Raw genomic sequence first — 26,164 nt, forward strand, 5'->3', positions numbered from 1 at the left:
CATCATCTGAGTAGGATTAGATAGGTTGTGCATGCTCCATGGTTCCAGGATCATTGGAGTGTTAAGTTAATTTAACAGGTTACACTACACATGATCTGAACTCACATTAGATTGATTTCCCATTAATGAAAACCAACCATGACGGTAGATTCTAGAAAATAGGCTTTGATGGGAATTTCAAGGTGCATAACCCAAATCAATCATGATGACAAATATATTATGAGGATGACATCTAACTTACTTACTGGGCATTTAAATATACGATACTCAAACAAAATGGCCACCTAACCCAACGTGAAGGATTTTTTATTAGATTATAGATGATTCCTTTGATGGAGACCTTCTTTAGATTCAGGTGGAAAGCCAAATCTGCTACGACAGCGGATGTTCTCTAAAGCAGAGTACACAAAGCCCACATCTCAGTGCTGTAGCAGCTGCTTGGGGCAATGGTACGAGCACGGATACAACGACTGCCTGTCACAGCCCTGATACCCCTGCGATCGGTTAGCCGATTGTACTGCTCACTAAGGTCACCTGGGCTCTCAATGGAATTGACTACTCCCACAGCAGACTGCTCAATAACAGAGAAAATAAGTCAGCCAATGGAATCAGAGTTAACACAAATCAGTCTTCTCCTCCCCGAAGATGCTCTTTCATGAGGCAGTACCTTAATTGTTTCTCAATATCTGGCCCCCGAACCGATACCGGTCTCAGAGATGATGCCAACCGGTCTCAGAGATGATGCCAACCAGCCCCCGAACAGATACCGGTCTCAGAGATGATGTCAACCAGCCCACGAACCGATACCAGTCTCAGAGATGATGCCATCCAGTCCCAGAGATGATGCCATCCAGTCCCAGAGATGATGCCATCCAGTCCCAGAGATGATGCCAACCAGTCCCAGAGATGATGCCAACCAGTCCCAGAGATGATGCCATCCAGTCCCAGAGATGATGCCAACCAGTCCCAGAGATGATGCCAACCAGTCCCAAAGATGATGCCAACCAGACCCAGAGATGATGCCAACCAGTTCCTGACATGATGCCAACCAGTTCCTGAGATGATGCCATCCAGACCCAGAGATGATGCCTACCAGTCCCAGAGATGATGCCAACCAGTTCCCGACATGATGCTAACCAGTTCCTGAGATGATGCCAACCAGTTCCTGAGATGATGCCAACCATTTCCCGACATGATGCCAACCAGTTCCTGACATGATGCCAACCAGTCCCAGAGATGATGCCATCCAGTCCCAGAGATGATGCCAACCAGTTCCTGAGATGATGCCAACCAGTTCCTGACATGATGCCAACCAGTCCCAGAGATGATGCCATCCAGTCCCAGAGATGATGCCAACCAGTTCCCGACATGATGCCAACCAGTTCCTGAGATGATGCCAACCAGTTCCTGAGATGATGACAACCATTTCCCGACATGATGCTAACCAGTTCCTGAGATGATGCCAACCAGTTCCTGAGATGATGCCAACCATTTCCCGACATGATGCCAACCAGTTCCTGACATGATGCCAACCAGTCCCAGAGATGATGCCATCCAGTCCCAGAGATGATGCCAACCAGTTCCTGAGATGATGCCAACCAGTTCCTGACATGATGCCAACCAGTCCCAGAGATGATGCCATCCAGTCCCAGAGATGATGCCAACCAGTTCCCGACATGATGCCAACCAGTTCCTGACATGATGCCAACCAGTCCCAGAGATGATGCCATCCAGTCCCAGAGATGATGCCAACCAGTTCCTGAGATGATGCCAACCAGTTCCTGAGATGATGCCAACCATTTCCCGACATGATGCCAACCAGTTCCTGACATGATGCCAACCAGTCCCAGAGATGATGCCATCCAGTCCCAGAGATGATGCCAACCAGTTCCTGAGATGATGCCAACCAATTCCTGACATGATGCCAACCAGTCCCAGAGATGATGCCAACCAGTTCCTGAGAAGGTTCTCAAGTGCTAATTGCATTGTTAGCTGTCCACATGGAGGAAGGACCATTGGTTGTCAATCCCTGGTACAGGAAGGACCATTGGTTGTCAATCCCTGGTACAGGAAGAGCCATTGGTTGTCAATCCCTGGTACAGGAAGGACCATTGGTTGTCAATCCCTGGTACAGGAAGACCCATTGGTTGTCAATCCCTGGTACAGGAAGACCCATTGGTTGTCAATCCCTGGTACAGGAAGACCCATTGGTTGTCAATCCCTGGTACAGGAAGACCCATTGGTTGTCAATCCCTGGTACAGGAAGACCCATTGGTTGTCAATCCCTGGTATAGGAAGGACCATTGGTTGTCATTCCCTGGTACAGGAAGGACCATTGGTTGTCAATCCCTGGTACAGGAAGGACCATTGGTTGTCAATCCCTGGTACAGGAAGGACCATTGGTTGTCAATCCCTGGTATAGGAAGGACCATTGGTTGTCAATCCCTGGTACAGGAAGGGCCATTGGTTGTCAATCCCTGGTATAGGAAGAGCCATTGGTTGTCAAACCCTGGTACAGGAAGAGCCATTGGTTGTCAATCCCTGGTACAGGAAGAGCCATTGGTTGTCAATCCCTGGTACAGGAAGAGCCATTGGTTGTCAATCCCTGGTACAGGAAGAGCCATTGGTTGTCAATCCCTGGTATAGGAAGGGCCATTGGTTGTCAATCCCTGGTACAGGAAGAGCCATTGGTTGTCAATCCCTGGTACAGGAAGGGCCATTGGTTGTCAATCCCTGGTACAGGAAGAGCCATTGGTTGTCAATCCCTGGTACAGGAAGAGCCATTGGTTGTCAATCCCTGGTACAGGAAGAGCCATTGGTTGTCAATCCCTGGTACAGGAAGAGCCATTGGTTGTCAAACCCTGGTACAGGAAGGGCCATTGGTTGTCAATCCCTGGTACAGGAAGAGCCATTGGTTGTCAGTCCCTGGTACAGGAAGAGCCATTGGTTGTCAATCCCTGGTACAGGAAGAGCCATTGGTTGTCAATCCCTGGTACAGGAAGAGCCATTGGTTGTCAATCCCTGGTACAGGAAGAGCCATTGGTTGTCAATCCCTGGTACAGGAAGAGCCATTGGTTGTCAATCCCTGGTACAGGAAGAGCCATTGGTTGTCAATCCCTGGTACAGGAAGAGCCATTGGTTGTCAATCCCTGGTACAGGAAGAGCCATTGGTTGTCAATCCCTGGTACAGGAAGAGCCATTGGTTGTCAATCCCTGGTACAGGAAGAGCCATTGGTTGTCAATCCCTGGTACAGGAAGAGCCATTGGTTGTCAATCCCTGGTACAGGAAGAGCCATTGGTTGTCAATCCCTGGTACAGGAAGACCCATTGGTTGTCAATCCCTGGTACAGGAAGGGCCATTGGTTGTCAATCCCTGGTACAGGAAGAGCCATTGGTTGTCAATCCCTGGTACATGAAGGGCCATTGGTTGTCATTCCCTGGTATAGGAAGGGCCATTGGTTGTCAATCCTTGGTACAGGAAAGACCATTGGTTGTCAATCCTTGGTACAGGAAAGACCATTGGTTGTCAATCCCTGGTACAGGAAGGACCATTGGTTGTCAATTCCTGGTACAGGAAGGACCATTGGTTGTCAATCCCTGGTACAGGAAGGACCATTGGTTGTCAATCCCTGGTACAGGAAGGGCCATTGGTTGTCAATCCCTGGTATAGGAAAGACCATTGGTTGTCAACCCTTGGTACAGGAAGACCCATTGGTTGTCAAACCTTGGTACAGGAAGGGCCATTGGTTGTCAATCCCTGGTATAGGAAAGACCATTGGTTGTCAATCCCTGGTACAGGAAGGGCCATTGTTTGTCAAACCTTGGTACAGGAAGGACCATTGCTTGCCCGAGCCTGGGCCTGGTACCAAAAAGGTTGAGAAACCCGGGATCAGAAGGTCATAGGACTTAGAAAAAGAATGCACAAAACATTCTGTTTGTTTTGCCTCAAAGTTGAGATGTTTGTGTAGTGGCTTGTATCTATCTGGTTAACCTCAGTGTCAATACCAATCCATTCAGGATAGATGCTGTCCCAAGAAGTGTCAGACTCAATTAGAGAACCGTCCATACAACCGCTCCTCTCTGCTAACACATCTACCTGTCCATCTACATTCCCCCAAATGGCTCTTGATATTCCTCACTGCGATTACCTTTCTCCAAAAATAACCAATTTCGTGACGGGTGAAGGGCCACATGTCTACTTCTTTTAGTGCTCGCTGATCAACCGAGCCTTGGCGTTTCGACCTAAGGCAGCCAGGAGGAAGTAAAGCACTCTATTTTGTACCACAGACATTTCTGAGCAGCTTTTTTTCCCAAGCCCCTGATGTCATTAATGACTAACAACATAGCACCTTAACCTCCTTTCCACCCCATCCATTTCATCACCTTCAGTCAGCCTCTGACAGGTAATAGTTGAATTAATTTATTTAATTTTTCTGACAGGGAATAAAAAGGAATAAAAGGGACAGGGAATAAAAAGTGTCTGCTGTGGATGGTGCATGATCAAAGCAGAGAGGGACTCTATTTCTGTCTATGTATCCCCGTGTAATCTCATAAAAAATACAACTCCCCTGCCTGAGCTATCTATCAATGATGACTCACTCTGCTTGACTTTATATTAGCCCGGGAATGGCGGCATCTGAGATGAGACTGAGATGAAATTAATGAGAAATGAACGAGAAATGGAAATGAATCGCCACAGAGGACTCATCTTTGTTGCTTCATAAGATTGTCTCAGAATGTTGTCATATATTCTAGACTGTTGCCTCTCTGGGAGAAAATATTAACGGGCCTAGCTGTGTGATTGATATGCATTATATTTCCCTTCAGTATGCCAGAGAGGCAAAACAATAGAGCTCAATTGACTTGTGAAAAAACGGGACTGTAAACATTGACATGCAGCAGGGGGTCACAGAACCAGTGAGTCACGCTGTAGACTCCATTTCCACACAAAATCCATCTGGTGGTCTGGCTTCACTGAAAGCTTAGCCTAGCAGATTAGCACAAAGTGCTTTCCAAAAAGGCAGGTTTAATTACCTAAACACTCTGTCTCTCAAATGTAAAATGCTCAAATCGTGGGCTGACACGAGTCTCTACAATCGTTCACTCTCTCAACCAATCTCTTTTTTTCCCCTCAAGGCCATGAACAAAGATCACAATTCATTGACTGGCTTGGAGGATGACACCTAAAGTTCATCATCCTCCAGATTCAATTTGTCTGAATGGTCATTTTCCCCGATTTGAGAAGCTGTAAATCATGTCAGATAGAATTGAGTTAAAAACATATTGTATGGTGGCCTGGGGTTGGTCTGGTGCAGGGATGGGGAAGTTTGATGGGAGTGGGGGCCACAAAATATCAGAACTCATCATGAGGGGGACGCAGTTGCTCACTGGTCTGCATACCCACATACCCACATACCCACCCTCTCCCCGACAGTGGAGAGAAAAAAATTACGTTTGAGAGTTCATTTTGTGCAATTCTACACATTTTGCCATGGGACGGAGAGGAAAAGATGCTGGTTTAAATCTAATTTAATGCAATTCTACTCATTTTGCCACGGGGCAGAGATGAACATTTTCTGTGTTACAGCTAATTTCTTGCAATTCTACATTTTTTCCATTTCTCGTCAGTAGGTCAACCATGATTACTAAGTTTACATAACTGGCCGATAGACTAACTAACCAATCTAAAAAATGTTAGCTGACATGTGCTAATTGAGTGACTATCAGTGACTGACATAACAAGAGAGAACATAATTACCCATCCCTGGTCTAGTGGGTAACACCATGCACCACCTTTCAGCACATATCTGCCCGGTCCCATCGCTAATTAGGCACAAACACTCACATCGTAGTATCCAACCTATAATCTAACCCAGCTGTCATTGTGAGGTGGTGGGTCAAATGACAGAGGTGTATTAGCCAATGAGATGGACAGATTACAGTTTGTCCATTTGACAGAGGTGTATTAGCCAATGAGATGGACAGATTACAGTTTGTCCATTTGACAGAGGTGTATTAGCCAATGAGATGGACAGATTACAGTTTGTCCATTTGACAGAGGTGTATTAGCCAATGAGCTGGACAGATTACAGTTTGTCCATTTGACAGAGGTGTATTAGCCAATGAGCTGGACAGATTACAGTTTGTCCATTGCGGCTAACGAACGCCCTTGCTTGAACAGACGGCGCTTAGGTCCTATAAATAGTACGGGGTGGATCAGAGAGGGACTGCACACATTTTTCGATGACCTGTGTAAAAGAGGACAGAAGGAAAGAAAGGAGGACCAGAGGAAGAGATTCTAGTTCATCGAGGGGCCCGACTGCCCCCCTGGGACCCCACTACATGTCCTTGGAGGAATACCGAAGAATCCTCCTGACATCAGCCACATCCTTCCTCAGGTCAAACAGCGGTCAACATGTAACAGCACTAGCCCACACGCCCTCCCCCCGTTTTACACCCTGCTGGCTTAGGGTTTCATTAGGGGCCGGTCGGTCTGACATAGTCACGTGTTACCATACTCCCAAAACAAACGTGAGGAAGCCTTGAAAATCAAGGCTAGGTCACCGTCAGTGATAGACTTTGGTGAATCTGGGGAGATGAAAGAGATAAGTGAAGCATTTTGTGGTGTTTATAAGGTCTGGTTGAAGTGATACTAGTGCTGAGCGATTGGTGCTTTTTGAGGTCGGTTCGGTTTCAGTTCGATCATAAAAAAATAATCACGATTTCGGTTTAGAATATTTTTTTAATACTTTAAATGCACTATGCATTATGTGGGTTGAATGCTGTATCAACACAGAATAAAACTATTAACAGAAGCCCCATGATGGTAGTGACTGCCCATTACTGCTGATCACTTATTCACCATCATTTATACACATTACTTTACTTTAATAAAATATTTCAGTTATTGTGCATATTACATTAGTTTTATTTGATAACTTTATTATTTCATTCCAAGTCATCATCTGATCTCTACAGAGCTGCTGACTATGTTGTCTGACAAAATCACTATTTTAGTAGTTCTTCAAAGTAAATAAGGCCTACAGTACTTGTATGACTGCTGAATACCAACTATCTATCACTTAGGTAGTGTATTTTCAGGTAGAGATACCTGGTGAAGAAACCTCTCTCTATGTATCGCCTCATGATCACTCGTTCTTCTTTCAGCTACGTAGAAGGAGTGAAAGAAACACAGACCGGACAAAATAGCAGCGCATTGGATTATGGTCATTCAAATAAAAGGAATGGATTTAAAATAATCTAACTGTCTGTCAATTAGTAGTTACATTTATTTTTTATTTTTTAAACCGACATTTCGGTGAATCGCTCAGCACTAAGGGATACATGAAAACCGAGAGAGGCTGACAGGCTTGGAAACACTTCATTTTAGCACCTGCCGTTTGTAGCCGAAAGGCCAAAGCCAGGAAACCCCATTAGCATGCAAAGTGCATGTGCATATATATTAAGACAGCGCTAGGAGCACAATAGGTTGTCCCCTTCTCAACCCATTCTGTCAAACCCCCTCTGCTCTGTCTGTACAAGGTCCCTGGAGAGAGGCAAACACTGGGGAGATGGTTGGACTGACTGCTGTTCTCAATATTTTATTTAACTAGGCAAGTCAGTTAAGAAGATATTCTTATTTACAATGACAGCTTAGGAATAGTGGGTTAACTGCCTTGTTCGGGAGCAGAACAACATATTTTACTTTGTCAGCTCAGCGATTTGATCTAGCAACCTTTCAGTTACTGGCCCAATGTTCTAACCACTAGGCTACCTGCCGCCCCATACTGTAGGCTATAGTTTAACCATCCGATCTCAGAGTTCTGTCAGTCTGGCAGTGTTCTCTGAGGCAGAACCCACCACAGCAGCCTCCTTTTCCCCACACGTCCACCCACACACACACACACACACACACACACACACACACACACACACACACACACACACACACACACACACACACACACACACACACACACACACACACACACACACACACACACACACATTCCCCCCCACCATTCCCCACCAGGCCCAGTGGCACGAGTCCAGAGGAGGAACACAGAGGAGACCATAGCAATCCTCTCCAGAACTTCTGTCAAAGAGCAAACAGTCACAATGCAGGCAGAGGATTAAGGAGGGGGATACTGATCTCAAAGGGGGGATTGGGTTGGGGGGATATGCATGTTTTATAGGCACTGTGTGTAAAAGCAATCTGGCCTCATCTGAGAAGAGACCTTTATCAGACTGGTGTAAAAGCCAACAAGCAAACAAACTAATCTGTATGCCAACTAATTAAACAGGGCTCAAATCGTCCCGTTGATTAGAAAAACTAGACACATTAACAAAGAAAAGGTACAGCTGATACCATGTATTGCAATGGCCGTACAGGGACTGGTAACAGTGCACGATATTGGGATCCTGTCTCTAGCCAGATGAAGATCTCCCTCCCCCCTCTCTACATTCATCATCGCTGCATCCCCTAGCACCCACTCCAAGCCACGCCCAGGCTCCAGCTAACGGTAAGTTACTCACTCCCTCATAGAACACAGCAACAAAAAAACACACAAAAACAGATAGAACGCTGCATAGAAAACAAGGCAGCCTTTTTCTGCTGACTCATCACCAGTCTATATGGGAGGAGGGTACAGCAGAGGCCTGATGGCAATTAAAGACACACACACACACACACACAGCTTATTTAACCTTTATTTAACGAGGCAAGTCAGTTAAGAACACACTCTTATTTACAATGACAGTCTACCCCCGGCCAAACCCTTAACGACGCTCGGGCCAATTGTGCGGCGCCCTATGGAACTCCCAATCACGGCCGGTTGTGATACAGCCTGGAATCGAACCAGGGTCTGTAGTGACGCCTCTAGCACTATATCTCATGGTTTGCTCTACTCTCTCCTTTGACACGCTCTTTTCAGTTGGCCGATTGGCCAACCTTTTCTCCCACAAACAAAGGCTTTGTGTACAAATCACAAATGGCAGGGAACATTGGGCTGATTCAGACAGTGTTGTTGTAAGAGTTGGGATTTACATGGTGTGGAAACCAAATGAGAAGAGAAACACTGGACAGTCAAAGACATTCCAGGCCAGATACAGTGCATGGGCCTGATCATATGTCAAGCAGTTGGCTTAGAAGAATGGCACAGAAATGCAACCTTGTTGACAAAACTATCCTTATAGGGGAACAAGAACAGCATAAAAGCTAAGTAAAACTGAACTAGTAAAACTGAACTAATATTTGAGGGGAAAGACTGATCCGCCAAAAGCTACTTGAATGATTTTGAAAATTAATTTCATTGGGTGATGCAGCATTGCAGTGTTGCGGCATCACGACAGACCCTGGTTCAATTCCAGGCTGTGTCACCAGCCGTGACCAGGAGTCCCTTAGGGCGTAGCACAATTGGCCCAGTGTCGTCCGGGGGGGGGGGGGGCTTTACTTGGCTCATCACTCTCTAGCAACTTCTTGTGGCGGGCCAGGTGCCTGCAGGCTGACCTCGGTCATCAGTTGAACAGTGTTTCCTCCGACACGTTGGTGCGGATGGCTTCCGGGTTAAGGGAGCGGGTGTTACAGTTTTTCTCAAATTGCTAAAACACTAAAACCCATTGGCTGAACAAAGTTCTCAGTTGCCTGGACTCATTTAGCTAATTATGTAGTCTGTTGTCAATACCTTAAACCATTTCACATGGTAAAACACAATTTGCAGATCTCACTTAGACTTTTCAGCAAAACTCTAAGCACATTCTCATTCTCAAAACACATTATGCACTCTAATGCACATGTCATCCATACTGGTAAACACAAGTGGCAACAATGAAATACAAATAGAGAACACATGTCATTGATTGAACACAACCACTCAACATGGATTTAACCTGTTTCAAATGATGCGACACAACCAATATAAGCCAGTTCAGAGAGCAAACAGGTTGTTGAAGGTGGGAAGGAGAAAGCCTGAGAATGGATAGAAGAAACAATGTGAGAGGACGAGTGCGTATGCGAGGTGGGCGACGAGGAGGAAGAGGGCAAGAAAGAGGAAGAGGAGGACGAAGAGGAAGAGGAAGACAAAGAGTGGAAATATCTGATGAAATTCGAGCAAGTTATAGACCATGTTCTTGTCCATGGACTGACAATAAGGGAAGCAGGACTTTGAGCCAATTTTCTGTGTCCACCATAGTAAGGACATTCAGAGAAGAGAACAGGTACAGTATACTACTGTATTCTTGTAATGGCAAATTTACTGTACCAGATACAGTGCATGGGCCTGATCATATGAGTAGAGCAAATGTACTGTACTACACTATATGCAGCTGTTTCAATAGACATGTGTAAAGTGAATCACTGTATGTATTGTACTGCATGAATATGTTTTGTAACTGCCCAACTACCTTTTGTAGAATTGCAAGGCTGCCACTTGCAGGTGGAAGGACAGCTATATTCACTCAGGAGCAAGAGACCGTTATAGTTGGCATGGTCCTTCAAGATAATGCAATACGACTCAGAGAAATCCAGGAACGAGTGATACAAAACAACACACACTTCCAGGGAATCGACAATGTGAGCATTTCCACAATTGGCCGTGTACTCCATCGTAACAGCATGCGAATGAAACAAGTATACAGAGTACCTTTTGAGCGCAACTCACCAAGGGTGAATGAACTACGAGCTCAGTATGTGCAAGTAAGTGTACATTCAGAAACATTTACTGTAATCCAGATTGTCTACAGTACTAACACATACTATGTGAATAACATTACTCTTCAGTACATAGAATGTATGTGAATCAGAAGCCTAATTGTACTCTACAGTATAGCACTGTCTCTGTACTACTTACAAAATCATACATACAGTATATTGTATTTCTACACAGACAATATTTGACTTGGAATCCTTGGACAGACCCCATGAGTTCATCTTTGTCGATGAAGCAGGTTTCAATCTAACAAAGAGGAGAAGGAGAGGCCGAAACATGATTGGACAGCGGGCCATTGTTGAAGTCCCTGGTCAACGAGGTGGCAATGTCACAATCTGTGCTGCTGTCAGCAACCATGGTGTTCTACATCACCATGTTACACTCGGGGCATATAACACCCAGCACCTTCTAAGATTTATTGCCAATCTAAGAGATATTTTATTTGAGCAGCAGGTTCAAGATGAGCAGAGTCAAGAGCTAAATGAGAATCCCATTCCCACCTATGTGATAGTGTGGGACAATGTCAGTTTCCACCAAGCTGCTCAGGTAAGGGAATGGTTTAACATCAATGGGCAGTTTATGAACTTGTACCTCCCTCCATACTCGCCTTTCCTGAACCCGATTGGGGAGTTTTTCTCCTCTTGGAGATGGAAAGTGTATGATAGACAACCCTACACCAGAGTAAATCTGCTGCAAGCCATGGATTTAGCCTGTGGTGATATAGGTGAGTAATCATGTCAGGGCTGGATTTGGCACACAAGAGGCTTCTTCCTCCGTTGCCTCAGTGTAACGCCGTGAGAGTGATGGGTGTGGAGTCAGACGCAGAGAGCAGAAGGTAAACTGGAAAAACGCTTTAATGTCCTCCATAACAGGAACAGGTACAAAATAGGGTGAAGCCCAAAAACACAGGCGCAAACAATAACCCAATACCACTGTTACAAACAACGGACAGCGAAAACCCCAAATCAACAATACACCGCTAACATACAATAACCACAAGCACAAACACCAGCGGGCTAAACCAACTTAAATAACACCCCTCCCAAAACCCCAAATCAACAATACACCGCTAACATACAATAACCACAAGCACAAACACCAGCGGGCTAAACCAACTTAAATAACACCCCTCCCAAAACCCCAAATCAACAATACACCGCTAACATACAATAACCACAAGCACAAACACCAGCGGGCTAAACCAACTTAAATAACACCCCTCCCAAAACCCCAAATCAACAATACACCGCTAACATACAATAACCACAAGCACAAACACCAGCGGGCTAAACCAACTTAAATAACACCCATCCCAAAACCCCAACAAGGAACAGGTGAAAACAATTAGACCAAAACAAACGAAAAGGAAAAAGGGATCGGTGGCAGCTAGTAGACCGGCGACGACGACCGCCGAGCGCCACCCGAACAGGAAGGGGAGCCACCTTCGGTAATATTCGTGACACTCAGGAGGGACAATATTGCTTGTGATGTCGACCAAGTGCTCTGGCCTGACCCAGCCCAAAGACAAGAAGAAGCACATTGATCACATGTTTACTCCTTTGATTTTTGTCCCTTTTAGTATTGTATACTGTAGTACAGTGCATTGTAGGCTGTATACTGTACAATGAACAAATTGTATGGCCCTGAACATTGTTGTAAGGGATCTCGTCCTCCTCTTCTGAGGAGGAGAAGCGAGAAGGATCGGAGGACCAAAACGCAGCGTGGTAAGTGTCCATAATGTTTATTTTAAAACATAAACTAGGCTTTGATTTAGAAGGTGAAGCCAGGACATGTGATGGGGCCCTGGCCTTGGTGTGGGGTAGTACACAAATACAGAGAATTACATGAGAATTAAATAATTGTGCTCACCGATCATACTAATTTAATTCATCCAGCGGTCATAATAGTTTCAGTGAAACACGCATAACAGTTACTCACTGGTCTAACTATTAGCATATTAATTCCAAATACCAGATTGGAATAATCCTATTAGTTCCAGCTTTAGTTATAAACACACCTTTGTTTCCCGTAGACTTGTGCTGAATACTTTTCAAATCAGGGTTGTGTTCATTATTACATGAAAAGAAAAGGTTTTAAAACAGTTTTCTAGACCAGGTAGTCACTCTCAGTTTATGATCCCTTGTCCTTGGTCTTTCTGTTGGTGCCTGATGAGGAAAGAGGAGATACCTCCTCGAGGTTAACCAGAGCACTAAAGAGCTTCTACCCCAAAATCCTGCTTCTGAAGGTTTGATGAAGTATGAGCCCCCTGCTCGCTGTATTGAACTGCAAAGACCCAGCAGTAGCCCCACCTCTCGCACCAACATATCCACACATCCAATAGAAAATAGCATTTCTATCACGTTCTTCCACTGATATTCATACGCATGAAATGCAGCTCAGGGAATGCTTGTGTGGAGGAGTTGTCTACCCCTGCATGTGTTTCATGACCTCGTTATCTGTCTGTAACTTACACATTCTCTGTGCTAGAGGCTTATACTCCCCCCCCCCCCCCCCCCCACACACACACACACACTCACTCACTCACTCACTCCACTGCTATTTCCACTCTCCCTTCCACAGAAGGGAACATTAGGAGGAAAACATTTGGCAGCATTATTTACACTATGTATTTCAGACATACAGTTGAAGTCGGAAGTTTACATACACCTTAGCCAAATACATTTCAACTCTGTTTTTCACAATTCCTGACATGTAATCCTTGTAAAAAAAAATCCCTGTCTTGGGTCAGTTAGGATGAGAAATTTATACTGTAAACTGTAGTCTGGCTTTTTTATGACGGTTTAGGAGCAGTGGCTTCTTCCTTGCTGAGCGGCCTTTCAGGTTATGTCGATATAAGACTCGTTTTACTGTGGATATAGATACTTTTTTACCTGTTTCCTCCAGCATCTTCACAAAGTCCTTTGCTGTTGTTCTCGGATTGAATTGCACTTTTCGCACCAAAGTACGTTCATCTCTAGGAGACAGAACACGTCTCCTTCCTGAGTGGTATGACAGCTGCGTGGTCCCATGGTGTTTATACTTGCGTACTATTGTTTGTACAGATGAATGTGGTACCTTCAGGCATTTGGAAATTGCTCCCAAGGATGAACCAGACTTGTGGAGGTCTACAATCTCTTTCTGAGGTCTGGTTCATTTTGATTTCATTTGATTTCATTGAAATCATTTGATTTCATTTTGATTTCCCATGATGTCAAGCAAAAAGGCACTGAGCTTGAAGGTAGGCCTTGTAATACATCCACAGGTACACCACTCCAATTGACTCAAATGATGTAAATTAGCTTATCAGAAGCTTATAAAACCATGACATCATTTTCTGGAATTTTCCAAGCTGTTTAAAGGCACAGTCAACTTAGTGTATGTAAACTTCTGACCCACTGGAATTGTGATACAGTGAATTAGAAGTTAAATAATCCATCTGTAAACAATTGTTGGAAAAATGACTTGTGTCATGCACACAGTAGATGTCCTAACCGACTTGCCAAAACTATAGTTTGTTAAGAAGACATTTGTTGAGTGGCTGAAAACAAGTTTTATTGACTCCAACCTAAGTGTATGTAAACTTCCGACTTCAACTGTATATTTAGCCCATGCCTGACACTGTTCTCTGTGTGTTCCATAGTTTAAAATATATATATTTTTAAACTTTATTTAACAAGGCAAGTCAGTTAAGAACAAATTCTTATTTTCAATGACGGTCTAGGAACAGTGGGTTAACTGCCTGTTCAGGGGCAGAACGACAGATTTGTACCTTGTCAGCTCGGGGGTTTGAGCTTGCAACCTTCCGGGTACTAGTCCAACGCTCTAACCACTAGGCTACCCCACCGGTCCATAGTGAATACGGGTCGTCGTGGGTTGATGACACTGTGTTCCATAGTGAATAAGGGTCATCGTGGGTTGATAACACTGTGTTCCATAGTGAATAAGGGTCGTCGTGGGTTGATGACATTGTGTTCCATAGTGAATAAGGGTCGTCGTGGGTTGATGACACTGTGGTCCATAGTGAATAAGGGTCGTCGTCGGTTGATGACATTGTGTTCCATAGTGAATAAGGGTTGTCATGGGTTGATGACATTGTGTTCCATAGTGAATAAGGGTCATCGTGGGTTGATGACACTGTGTTCCATAGTGAATAAGAGTCGTCGTGGGTTGATGACACTGTGTTCCATAGTGAATAAGGGTCGTCGTCGGTTGATGACACTGTGGTCCATAGTGAATATGGGTCGTCGTGGGTTGATGACACTGTGTTCCATAGTGAATAAGGGTCATCGTAGGTTGATGACACTGTGGTCCATAGTGAATAAGGGTTGTCGTGGGTTGATGACACTGTGGTCCATAGTGAATAAGGGTCATCGTAGGTTGATGACACTGTGGTCCATAGTGAATAAGTGTCATCGTGGGTTGATGACACTGTGTTCCATAGTGAATACGGGTCGTCGTGGGTTGATGACACTGTGTTCCATAGTGAATAAGGGTCGTTGTGGGTTGATGACACTGTGTTCCATAGTGAATAAGGGTCGTCGTGGGTTGATGACACTGTGTTCCATAGTGAATAAGGGTCATCGTAGGTTGATGACACTGTGTTCCATAGTGAATAAGGGTCATCGTGGGTTGATGACACTGTGTTCCATAGTGAATAAGGGTCATCGTAGGTTGATGACAATGTGTTCCATAGTGAATAAGGGTCGTTGTGGGTTGATGACACTGTGGTCCATAGTGAATAAGGGTCGTCGTGGGTTGATGACACTGTGGTCCATAGTGAATAAGGGTCGTCGTGGGTTGATGACACTGTGTTCCATAGTGAATAAGGGTCGTCGTGGGTTGATGACACTGTGTTCCATAGTGAATAAGGGTCATCGTAGGTTGATGACACTGTGTTCCATAGTGAATAAGGGTCATCGTGGGTTGATGACACTGTGTTCCATAGTGAATAAGGGTCATCGTAGGTTGATGACAATGTGTTCCATAGTGAATAAGGGTCGTCGTGGGTTGATGACACTGTGGTCCATAGTGAATAAGGGTCGTCGTGGGTTGATGACACTGTGGTCCATAGTGAATAAGGGTCGTCGTGGGTTGATGACACTGTGGTCCATAGTGAATAAGGGTCGTCGTGGGTTGATGACACTGTGGTCCATAGTGAATAAGGGTCGTCGTGGGTTGATGACACTGTGGTCCATAGTGAATAAGGGTCGTCGTGGGTTGATGACACTGTGTTCCATAGTGAATAAGGGTCATCGTGGGTTGATGACACTGTGTTCCATAGTGAATAAGGGTCGTCGTAGGTTGATGACACTGTGGTCCATAGTGAATAAGGGTCGTCGTGGGTCGATGGAAGAAAAGGCAGAATTCTACGACGAAAGGAAACTCATGGCCATGCTCTCTCTGCATGTACTGTATGATAGACAACATGAAATGACTTGCCCGATGAAACAGCTGTTAACTTGTCCAATGTATCTGTTTTACTGGACACTTACACATTGATTAATTATACTGTTATTACATTTCAATAACGCAGGCAAAGACCTTATGGATTGAATCAGAAAATATCTCACTTTTCCTTTCAGTCCCTCCATGTATTCACGGTGCTGCTTCATACTACCATGAACCAAGCCCTTTCAGTGAGACTATTATCATCACACTGTGGATAAAGGTACAGGTAGCTGTGTTCATTTCATCATCAAAAATAGTGACCAAAATTGTTGTCAAAAAAAAATTTCTGGGGCAATTGACGCAACTATATCTGACTAAACAAACCCTGAAAAAAATGGTAACTAAACAAAATTGATTTTTCATTTCAGTTGACTTAAACTGTGACTAAAATCTGACTACGAAGTGGACTGGACAAGGGTTTTTGAAACGATTGAGAGGTTTTCAGTGATAAGCACCATTAATAGTAGCAGCACAGATGAGCAGTGCTGTTCTGTTAACAGATAGTGGGAAGGATATGCCACACCCGGCACACACAGCCTGCATCAGCTGGTGAGCTGCGGGGGACAAAGCAATGAGTGTGGGCAGACAGGCTTCGCTCTGGCTCCGCCTCAAATTATACACATCGTGCAGGCGACTCTCTTGCTTCTCCATAGCTAACCAGTCACCACCAGCCTTCTAGTTAGCTACCCTTTGCCTGGTTAAGAAACACAAGCTGCTTTACGAAATGATTAACAATAGCGGCATTAAGTTTAATAACGATAGTCTAGCTTTGTTTTTCTCTCCCTAAGTATGGAAAAGTAGGCTGTCTTTTTAAATTGTAGTGTCACTCAACCCTCCCACTTTCTCCACTGCATTTCATAGACAGATTCTGTAACAAATGTAGCCATGTCTCCTTCTTTTCCTCGGCTTACTGGTCAAAAGATATGACCTATAATACCATTGCTACTTTTTTTCTTCTTTCTTACATACATTTGGTGGGCAGCATTTTACATTCAGGAAGCATATCGCGGGCCATTCTAAAACTAGGCTACTTGGGGACCGGAGCGTTAGACATTGGTTTAGGCTACACCTTGTTCTGTCATGTTACCTCATTAGCTAGCTATAGCTAACAACCTGTGGACGCGTTAAGCAGGACGCAACGTTTTGGAACATTCAGATAGAAGAAACATGCCTCTCTGACATGATGAATAAGGAATAATGTAAGCCCTATTCAGGACATTTCCATTTGCAACATTTGAGAATGTATTTCAACTGAACGTAGCCATGGTAACATTAACAGTAGCCTATATGCAAACATTTGGTGGCAACAGAACGAAAGGAAAAAGGATAGCAAACAATTTATTTCCACTCCACTATATCTGACTGGGTAAATAACTTTATTCTGATTTAATGAGTCAGACTTGAACACTTGGACCAGGTTTCGAGCACTGGGACTTGGACCAGCCATAGGAACTCGTGACTCAACCATCGGTGACTCGGCCATCGAGCACAAGGGGACTTGGGACTCGAGATTTAGTGACTAGGAGTCACTAGACGTCACTAAGAGTCACTAGACGTCAACGGGCAAAACAGTTATTAGCTCCCTTTCAAAGTCTTTAGCCCCAGTTCTACTTCTGGACATCAGTGTCTGGGCATCCCATAGTGACGGAGGTGCATCCCATAGTGATGGAGGTGCATCCCATAGTGATGGAGGTGCATCCCATAGTGATGGAGGTGCATCCCATAGTGATGGAGGTGCATCCCATAGTGATGGAGGTGCATCCCATAGTGATGGAGGTGCATCCCATAGTGATGGAGGTGCATCCCATAGTGATGAAGGTGCATCCCATATTGATGGAGGTGCATCCCATATTGATGGAGGTGCATCCCATAGTGACGGAGGTGCATCCCATAGTGACGGAGGTGCATCCCATAGTGACGTAGGTGCATCCCATAGTGACGTAGGTGCATCCCATAGTGACGTAGGTGCATCCCATAGTGACGTAGGTGCATCCCATAGTGAAAACTACTAAGACTAGACTACATTTTTAAAAAAGAGCGCCAAAATTAGCACTGCTAGGTAGCGTACATTGTTTTATAAAAGCAGATGATTCATACATCACATGCCGATCAGACGGTTGCCATTACATAGGTAGTATCATTTCTGAACTGGCAACAGTGAGGGCAGCTACATCCACTCAGCAGCAACACAAGGCTACAGCTTCAGACAAGACACTCCACAGACCTCTGGAGCAGAGCAGTTTATGGCTTCGTATTGTACAACAGAAGCGACATCGCAGAACATTAGCTGTGAACTCATCTCCGAAGAGGAGCAAAACAAGGGAGGTTAAATTAGAACATCCTGATGGTGCCTTAACAGCCCAAACAGGTTCCTTCAACCCGACCTGCCCTCCACCTTCTGTCTGTCTGTTTTTGTTGGTTTGTTGCTAACCCTAATCCCGTTGCATGTGCTTGCATTAATGCCTTTACATAAACCAAAAGGGGGGAGGGAACTGTGCCGCTCTGTTGGTGTGCCAAGTACCGATCTCTTGGCGACATTGGTGATGCTGTGGGTAGTGCCAGCACTGCAGGCCCTAGAGGAGAGGGGATGTAGGGCAGTGACAAGGATGTCTGGTGAAATCTGAAGGGACGTCCATCTTGTTGCCAGGGAAAGAAAAGAGAATTCTTTGGATTTACCGGTTCGTTTTCTATTGGCTGATCATTCATAACAACACTAAGTGAATACGACCAGCTCATCCACTGTCTGTATTAAGTCAGACAACCAAGGGATAGTAACAGCAACAACAACAACAACAACACATCTTTAATCCATCTTCATTAAAGGCATTCCTGGTGTGGAGAATACATTTGATTTGATACATTCAATACCGTAGATCGTCTTCTAGAGATACAGTTCCCTGATAATTGGACTACTGCACTACTAATGGGGCTAATTTCCCTTAGCAGCCCATCTCCTCAGGACAAAAGCGTGCTTTTGTAGTTTGCCGAGTCGCTGACCCAGAGTCCCCCCCCCATTATTCTGGTTGGCTGATCACTAACACATGAAGCGTTCAAGAACAAATGACATCACTTTTACAGGCAGTTCCACAGCTGGCCAGCGCACCATTAGGTGATCTCAGAGCCTCCAGACTACACACTTACCCAATGGAACAATGAGGCCCTCTCGCCTGATATGAACCAAGCCCCCCAGTCAGTATGACAGTCTCAGTGAGAGAACATTGGAAAATCCCTGGCAACAGATTCACAACAGCTTGGCATGTTTCGTCTCCTGGCTTGTAAGAGGGAACAGGACTTTCTGAAGTCATTACCAACTGCGTGAGGCAGTGTTTTGAAGAGCTCGCAAGCTTGTCACTTACACAGCAGTGTCATGACCCACTACAAAAGGAGAAAATGACAACCACGTCAGACTAGGGTGTGGTTCTGTGCCAATTGGGAGACTTGAGAACATTCAAAACCCAGAGACTTTAGTCAATATTTTTTTGTGTTTGACAACACCGTTATAGGTGATTTTGACTTGACTCTTGTACTTATTTGACCCAATACTTCTGTATGTGTGTGAATGATTAAACATCCATTTAGTGACAGCAAGTAAACAGTATGTCACATTGCAGTAACTTTTCTTCTTTCAGTCAGATTACAGGATCATTATTAACCGTGTAAAAGGTCAACGTCATCTTCGGAGGAGGAAGCTTTACTTCTGTTGATCCAGCTTGACACCTGTTTTTCAGGTTACCCAGCATGCCTGAGTTACTCTTTGACATTATCAAGTCCTGCACACCACACAGCACACTATCAGTATCATTTCCCAACAATTGTAATTCAGTTCTATAATGTCAACCTTCTATAACTCATTAACCAACCACATCCTTAGATGAGGTTTGAGTATTCTGATTATTTTGGTCCAGGGTTCAGATCTAGGATCAGTTTCCTTATCCAAATCCTAACCTTAGCCATTAGTGGGCGAAATGCAAAATTAAAACAAGACCAGCGTCTAGAGGCAATCTACTCCCTTTGGCTCAGTAGAGCTTTAAGTAAGTATGTCAGACAGTGTCTCCTGTATCTGGGCAGACGTCAGGCTGTGTTGATAAGAGAGATTGATTGGTTGTGACAAAGTGATGTGTCATGCACCTTCACACACTCTACTAATAACCTGCAACCCCAATTCCACTTCCTGTCTCCAGCCATCATCACACTTGAACTGTCCAGTATACGAGCTGATGACAATCAGCACATCACAATGCTTTATAAGAACACAAGAGCCACAGACCAAACTGAAATGGAAACCAGCGGTGTAAGATCAGACATCTGTTTATATCCCTTATCCTTTTCCTCATCCATATGTTTAGCTTTTTTTCTCTGCCGGTTGACATTTTTGCAGAGGGTGTTGACAATCCTTCGACTCAGATTCTTGGCAGAAACATTTCCTCAGATGGTTTTGAATTATATATTTTTTTACGGCTCTGCATGGTTAAACTCTAAATTGTAATATTGTTCCAAGCTATGTCTGAATTTGGTCCATGTTATAGCCTACAACCCCATCTATGTCTTCCACACAAGACATCTTCTTCTCAGCACCAAGGATAAACATTCACTTTCATCAAAGCCTTAAGTCAAGTTTGAGCTCTATTAATAGCCCCATGGCTGCAATAACCGCCCTGCCGGCAGGGACTGCCTCTTCGGTGTTAAGTTTAAACAGTGGTGACATCTCATGTCTAAGCACACAGACAGATTGTTGAACAGAAGGAGGTGCGTTTACCGTTACAGAACTGCAGCAGCGAAGAGGTGTCATAGAGGCTGCTGTAGCTGGAGAACCCGTCCTCCATTCTGGACTTTCCACCGTGCTCCTCCACTCCCTCCTCTCTGGTTCCCTCTCTCTCCTCCCGCTGAGTTCACGTTACTTTCAGTTGCTTTCTACCACCGAGGCTCTTCCTCTATTCAACATCCAGTTTTCCCGGGTCAGGCTACCCGTGTCAGTTAACATGGCAGCCCATTCACTATGATTATGTCACGTGAACTCAGACCCTCCTTTTCTTTGAATGGTCCTGAGGACAAACTCCAAAAGATTAGAGGGTGAACGTCCGGGAGAAGTTCAAAACACAGGTTCTTGCTCCTCTTCTCCTCTTCTCCTCTCTCCTCTCTCCTCTCTCCAGTTGCAGCTGTGTGGCGTTAAACCGTGTGCTGATCTCAACAAGAAAAACAGATTTGAGAGGCTTGAGCTGTAAGTGGAGCTCTGGCAACAGAGACTGTGTGTGTGTGTGCGTGTGTGTGTGCGTGTGTGTGTGTGTGTGTGTGTGTGTGTGTGTGTGTGTGTGTGTGTGTGTGTGTGTGTGTGTGTGTGTGAGAGAGAGAGAGAGAGAGCGAGAGCGAGAAACTGTGTGTGTGTGTACGAGAGAGAGAGAGAGAGAGAGAGAGAGAGAGAGAGAGAGAGAGAGAGAGAGTGTTTGTGCGTGTGAGTGTTTGGATAATGCCTTGGACAGAGTTCCCCGGCCCGGCCTTTCACTGACTGTGGACGAGTGAGAGCAGAGGGGGTTGGGCCTCTTTCAAAACACAGATCCTCCCTCTTGCCTAGAGAGGACACAGAGAGTGAGCGAGAGAGAGTGAGCGAGAGAAAGAGAGCGAGAGAGAGAGAGTGCGCAAGAGAAAGAGAGCGAGAGAGAGAGAGTGCGTGAGAGAGAGAGTGCGAGAGAGAGAGAGAAAGGAGAGTGAGAGAGAGAGAGAGAGAGAAAGGAGAGGGAGATAGAGAGGGAGAGAGAGAGAGAGAGAGAGAGAGAGCGAGAGAGAGAAAGGAGAGGGAGAGAGAGAGGGAGCGAGAGAGAGAGAGAAAGGAGAGTGAAAGAGAGAGAAAGGAGAGGGAGAGAGAAAGAGAGAGAGAGAGAGAAAGGAGAGTGAGAGAGAGAGAGTGCGAGAGAGAGAGAGAGAAAGGAGAGTGAGAGAGAGAGAGAAAGGAGAGGGAGAGAGAGAGAGGGAGGGAGAGAGAGAGAGAGTGCGAAAGAGAGAGAGTGCGAGAGAGAGAGAGAGAGAGAGAGAGAGAGAGAGAGAGAGAAAGGAGAGTGAGAGAGAGAGAAAGGAGAGGGAGAGAGAGAGAGAAAGGAGAGTGAGAGAGAGAGAGAAAGGAGAGAGAGAGAGAGAGAGAGAGAGAGAGAGAGAGAGAGAGAGAGAAAAAAGGAGAGAGAGAGAGAGTGAGAGAGTGAGAGAGAGAGAGAGGAGAGTGAGAGAGAGAGGGAGAGAGAGAGAGGAGAGTGAGAGAGAGAGGGAGAGAGAGAAAGGAGAATGAGAGAGAAAGGAGAGAGAGAGAGAGAAATGAAGAAATGAAGGGCATAAAGGGAAACAAGGAAGAAGCTAGGTTGCAGCTAGTAGAAGGAAATAAGATATAGTAAGTGAGTTGCTGTGTTGTTTTTCAGCTCTTCTAGCCTGTTGTTAGAAACCTTCCTGTCAGAATAATAATCCCAAAAGAGCCAATGATACGAGAGAAACTGAATGGATATTAATAAATATAGAGTAAAGCTCTTTCTCGGTTTCAAAGAGAAGAATCCAAGCGAAGAGAAGAATCCAAGGGAAGAGAGGAATCCAAGCGAAGAGAGGAATCCAAGAGAAGAGAAGAATCCAAGAGAAGAGAGGGATCCAAGAGAAGAGAAGAATCCAAGAGAAGAGAGGGATCCAAGAGAAGAGAGGGATCCAAGGGAAGAGAGGAATCCAAGAGAAGAGAAGAATCCAAGAGAATCCAAGAGAATAGAGGAATCCAAGAGAAGAGAGGGATCCAAGAGAAGAGAGGGAACCAAGAGAAGAAAAGAATCCAAGCGAAGAGAGGGATCCAAGAGAAGAGAGGGATCCAATAGAAGAGAGGAATCCAAGCGAAGAGAGGAATCCAAGAGAAGAGAAGAATCCAAGCGAAGAGAGGAATCCAAGAGAAGAGAAGAATCCAAGAGAAGAGAGGGATCCAAGAGAGGAGAGGGATCCAAGAGAAGAGAAGAATCCAAGCGAAGAGAGGATTCCAAGAGAAGAGAAGAATCCAAGAGAAGAGAGGGATCCAAGAGAAGAGAGGGATCCAAGAGAAGAGAGGGATCCAAGAGAAGAGAGGAATCCAAGAGAAGAGAAGAATCCAAGAGAAGAGAGGGATCCAAGAGAAGAGAGGGATCCAAGAGAAGAGAAGAATCCAAGAGAAGAGAGGGATCCAAGAGAAGAGAAGAATCCAAGAGAAGAGAGGGATCCAAGAGAAGAGAAGAATCCAAGAGAATAGAGGAATCAAAGAGAAGAGAGGGATCCAAGAGAAGAGAGGGAACCAAGAGAAGAAAAGAATCCAAGCGAAGAGAGGGATCCAAGAGAAGAGAGGGATCCAAGAGAAGAGAGGAATCCAAGAGAAGAGAGGGATCCAAGAGAAGAGAGGAATCCAAGAGAAGAGAGGAATCCAAGAGAAGAGAGGAATTCAAGAGAAGAGAGGGATCCAAGAGAAGAGAGGGATCCAAAAGAAGAGAATAATCCAAGAGAAGAGAGGAATCCAAGAGAAGAGAAGAATCCAAGAGAAGAATCCAAGAGAAGAGAGGGATCCAAGAGAAGAGAGGGATCCAATAGAAGAGAGGGATCCAAGAGAAGAGAAGAATCCAAGAGAAGATAGGAATCCAAGAGAAGAGAAGAATCCAAGAGAGGAGAGGAATCCAAGAGAAGAGAGGGATCCAAGAGAAGAGAGGGATCCAAGAGAAGAGAGGGATCCAAGAGAAGAGAAGAATCCAAGAGAAGAGAAGAATCCAAGAGAGGAGAGGAATCCAAGAGAAGAGAGGGATCCAAGAGAAGAGAAGAATCCAAGAGAAGTGAAGAATCCAAGAGAGGAGAGGAATCCAAGAGAAGAGAGGGATCCAAGAGAAGAGAGGGAACCAAGAGAAGAAAATAATCCAAGAGAAGAGAGGGATCCAAGAGAAGAGAGGAATCCAAGAGAAGAGAGGAATCCAAGAGAAGGGAGGAATCCAAGAGAAGAGAGGGATCCAAGAGAAGAGAGGGATCCAAGAGAAGAGAGGGATCCAAGAGAAGAAAATAATCCAAGAGAAGAGAGGGATCCAAGAGAAGATAAGAATCCAAGAGAAGAGAAGAATCCAAGAGAGGAGAGGAATCCAAGAGAAGAGAGGAATCCAAGAGAAGAGAGGGATCCAAGAGAAGAGAGGGAACCAAGAGAAGAAAATAATCCAAGAGAAGAGAGGGATCCAAGAGAAGATAAGAATCCAAGAGAAGAGAGGGATCCAAGAGAGGAGAGGGATCCAAGAGAAGAGAGGAATCCAAGAGAAGAGAAGAATCCAAGAGAAGAGAGGGATCCAAGAGAAGAGAAGAATCCAAGAGAAGAGAGGGATCCAATAGAAGAGAGGGATCCAAGAGAAGAGAAGAATCCAAGAGAAGAGAGGGATCCAAGAGAAGAGAGGGATCCAAGAGAAGAGAGGGATCCAAGAGAAGAGAGGGATCCAAGAGAAGAAAATAATCCAAGAGAGGAGATGGATCCAAGAGAAGAAAATAATCCAAGCGAAGAGAGGGATCCAAGAGAAGACAGGGATCCAAGAGAAGAGAGGGATCCAAGAGAAGAGAAGAATCCAAGAGAAAGAAGAGAGGGATCCAAGAGAAGAGAGGGATCCAAGAGAAGAGAGGGATCCAAGAGAAGAGAAGAATCCAAGAGAAGAGAGGGATCCGAGAGAAGAGAGGGATCCAAGAGAAGAGAGGGATCCAAGAGAAGAGAGGGATCCAAGAGAAGAAAAGAATCCAAGAGAAGAGATGGATCCAAGAGAAGAAAATAATCCAAGCGAAGAGAGGGATCCAAGAGAAGACAGGGATCCAAGAGCAGAGAGGGATCCAAGAGTAGAGAAGAATCCAAGAGAAAGAAGAGAGGGATCCAAGAGAAGAGAGGGAACCAAGAGAAGAGAGGGATCCAAGAGAAGAGAGGGATCCAAGAGAAGAGAGGAATCGAAAAGAAGAGAGGGATCCAAGAGAAGAGAGGGATCCAAGAGAAGAGCGGGATACGTCCATTCAGGAGAAAAATACCAGAAACACAGAGAAGAGATGGAGATTCGCTGAGACTAGCAAAGAATAGGGACTTCTATTGTAGAAGAGTGTCCCGGTCTACCGGTCAGAGTTCAACGGGTAGATAGAAATAGATGACAAGCGGAACAAGGAATCACATCCGGTCTATTTGTGACATTCCTATCTGCAACGTTCCACAATATTTGGCTCTGGAGGCAGACTGGGTCAGAGAGGGATTTGGATCACAAAGTCACAAAACAATGTGAAGTCACATCTTCCCACTCCCTTTTCCCAAGAAGCTAAACAAGAAGGTGGTTGAATACAATCAGCATTGTTATTATCAGCCTTCTCTGTCTTTTAAAAGCAGACAGTGTATTCATCAAAGAAGATGTAGAGGTGGAGAGAAAGAAGCGAGGGAGGGAGGGAGCGAGGGGGGATGGAAAGTGCCTCTACATTTTGACTGAGGATTTTCTGCAGCCGTCAAAGAAGAGATAGGGGAGGATGAGAAGGAGGGAAAGGGAGGGAGGAAAGGAGGAGAGAGAGGGAGGAGAGGGAGGGAAGGAGGGAAGGAGGGAAGGAGGGAAGGAGAAATACTGTCTCTACATTTTAACCTGGGGCTCCTGACTGCAGCCGTCACGGGGGAAAACCTCTTTCAATTATTCATGCACCTGGCGTGGGATGGAAAGAAAAATATATACATAAAGATGACTGTGACCTATATTTACTTCTCAAACACGCCTCGCACTGTTCTGACTCATGATAGGAAACAGGGCCAAAAACATGGATGCAAGAAGAGACAGATTTCAGACCTGTTTCAACCTGGACTGCTTTGTCTCGGAGCACGTTAGCGATTTGTTAGCGGCTTTTCTACTGACCCTAGGACAGACCCGGGGCAAGGTATCTCTGGTGGAGACTGGTGGTGGAGCGTTCTCTTCTATTTCCCCTCAAGGGTTTGCACTGTGCACTCTGTTCTGTTCCACCTAGCTAGTCTACTACACAACAGGATGAAGCCGCTC

The 26,164-nt window shown here is 45.1% G+C and overlaps 1 protein-coding gene across 5 annotated transcripts in view; it reads right to left on the reverse strand.

The window, feature by feature from the left end:
• The window catches only part of LOC109894707 (echinoderm microtubule-associated protein-like 1), an 85,726-nt gene that overhangs the window by 35,762 nt on the left and 23,800 nt on the right, over positions 1 to 26,164 (reverse strand). For 3 of the 5 annotated variants that reach the window (XM_031829226.1, XM_031829225.1, XM_031829224.1), the window contains exon 1: positions 20,911 to 21,618. The exons of the other annotated variants lie outside the window; for them this stretch is intronic. In XM_031829226.1, the coding sequence (XP_031685086.1) occupies positions 20,911 to 20,977 (67 nt within the window). In that variant the 5' untranslated portion in view covers positions 20,978 to 21,618. Of the gene's footprint in view, positions 1 to 20,910; positions 21,619 to 26,164 lie in introns of those variants that run through there. 5 annotated transcript variants of the gene reach the window in all.

The sequence above is a fragment of the Oncorhynchus kisutch genome, linkage group LG7, assembly GCF_002021735.2.
Source record: "Oncorhynchus kisutch isolate 150728-3 linkage group LG7, Okis_V2, whole genome shotgun sequence".
NCBI classification, from domain to species: Eukaryota; Metazoa; Chordata; class Actinopteri; order Salmoniformes; family Salmonidae; genus Oncorhynchus; species Oncorhynchus kisutch.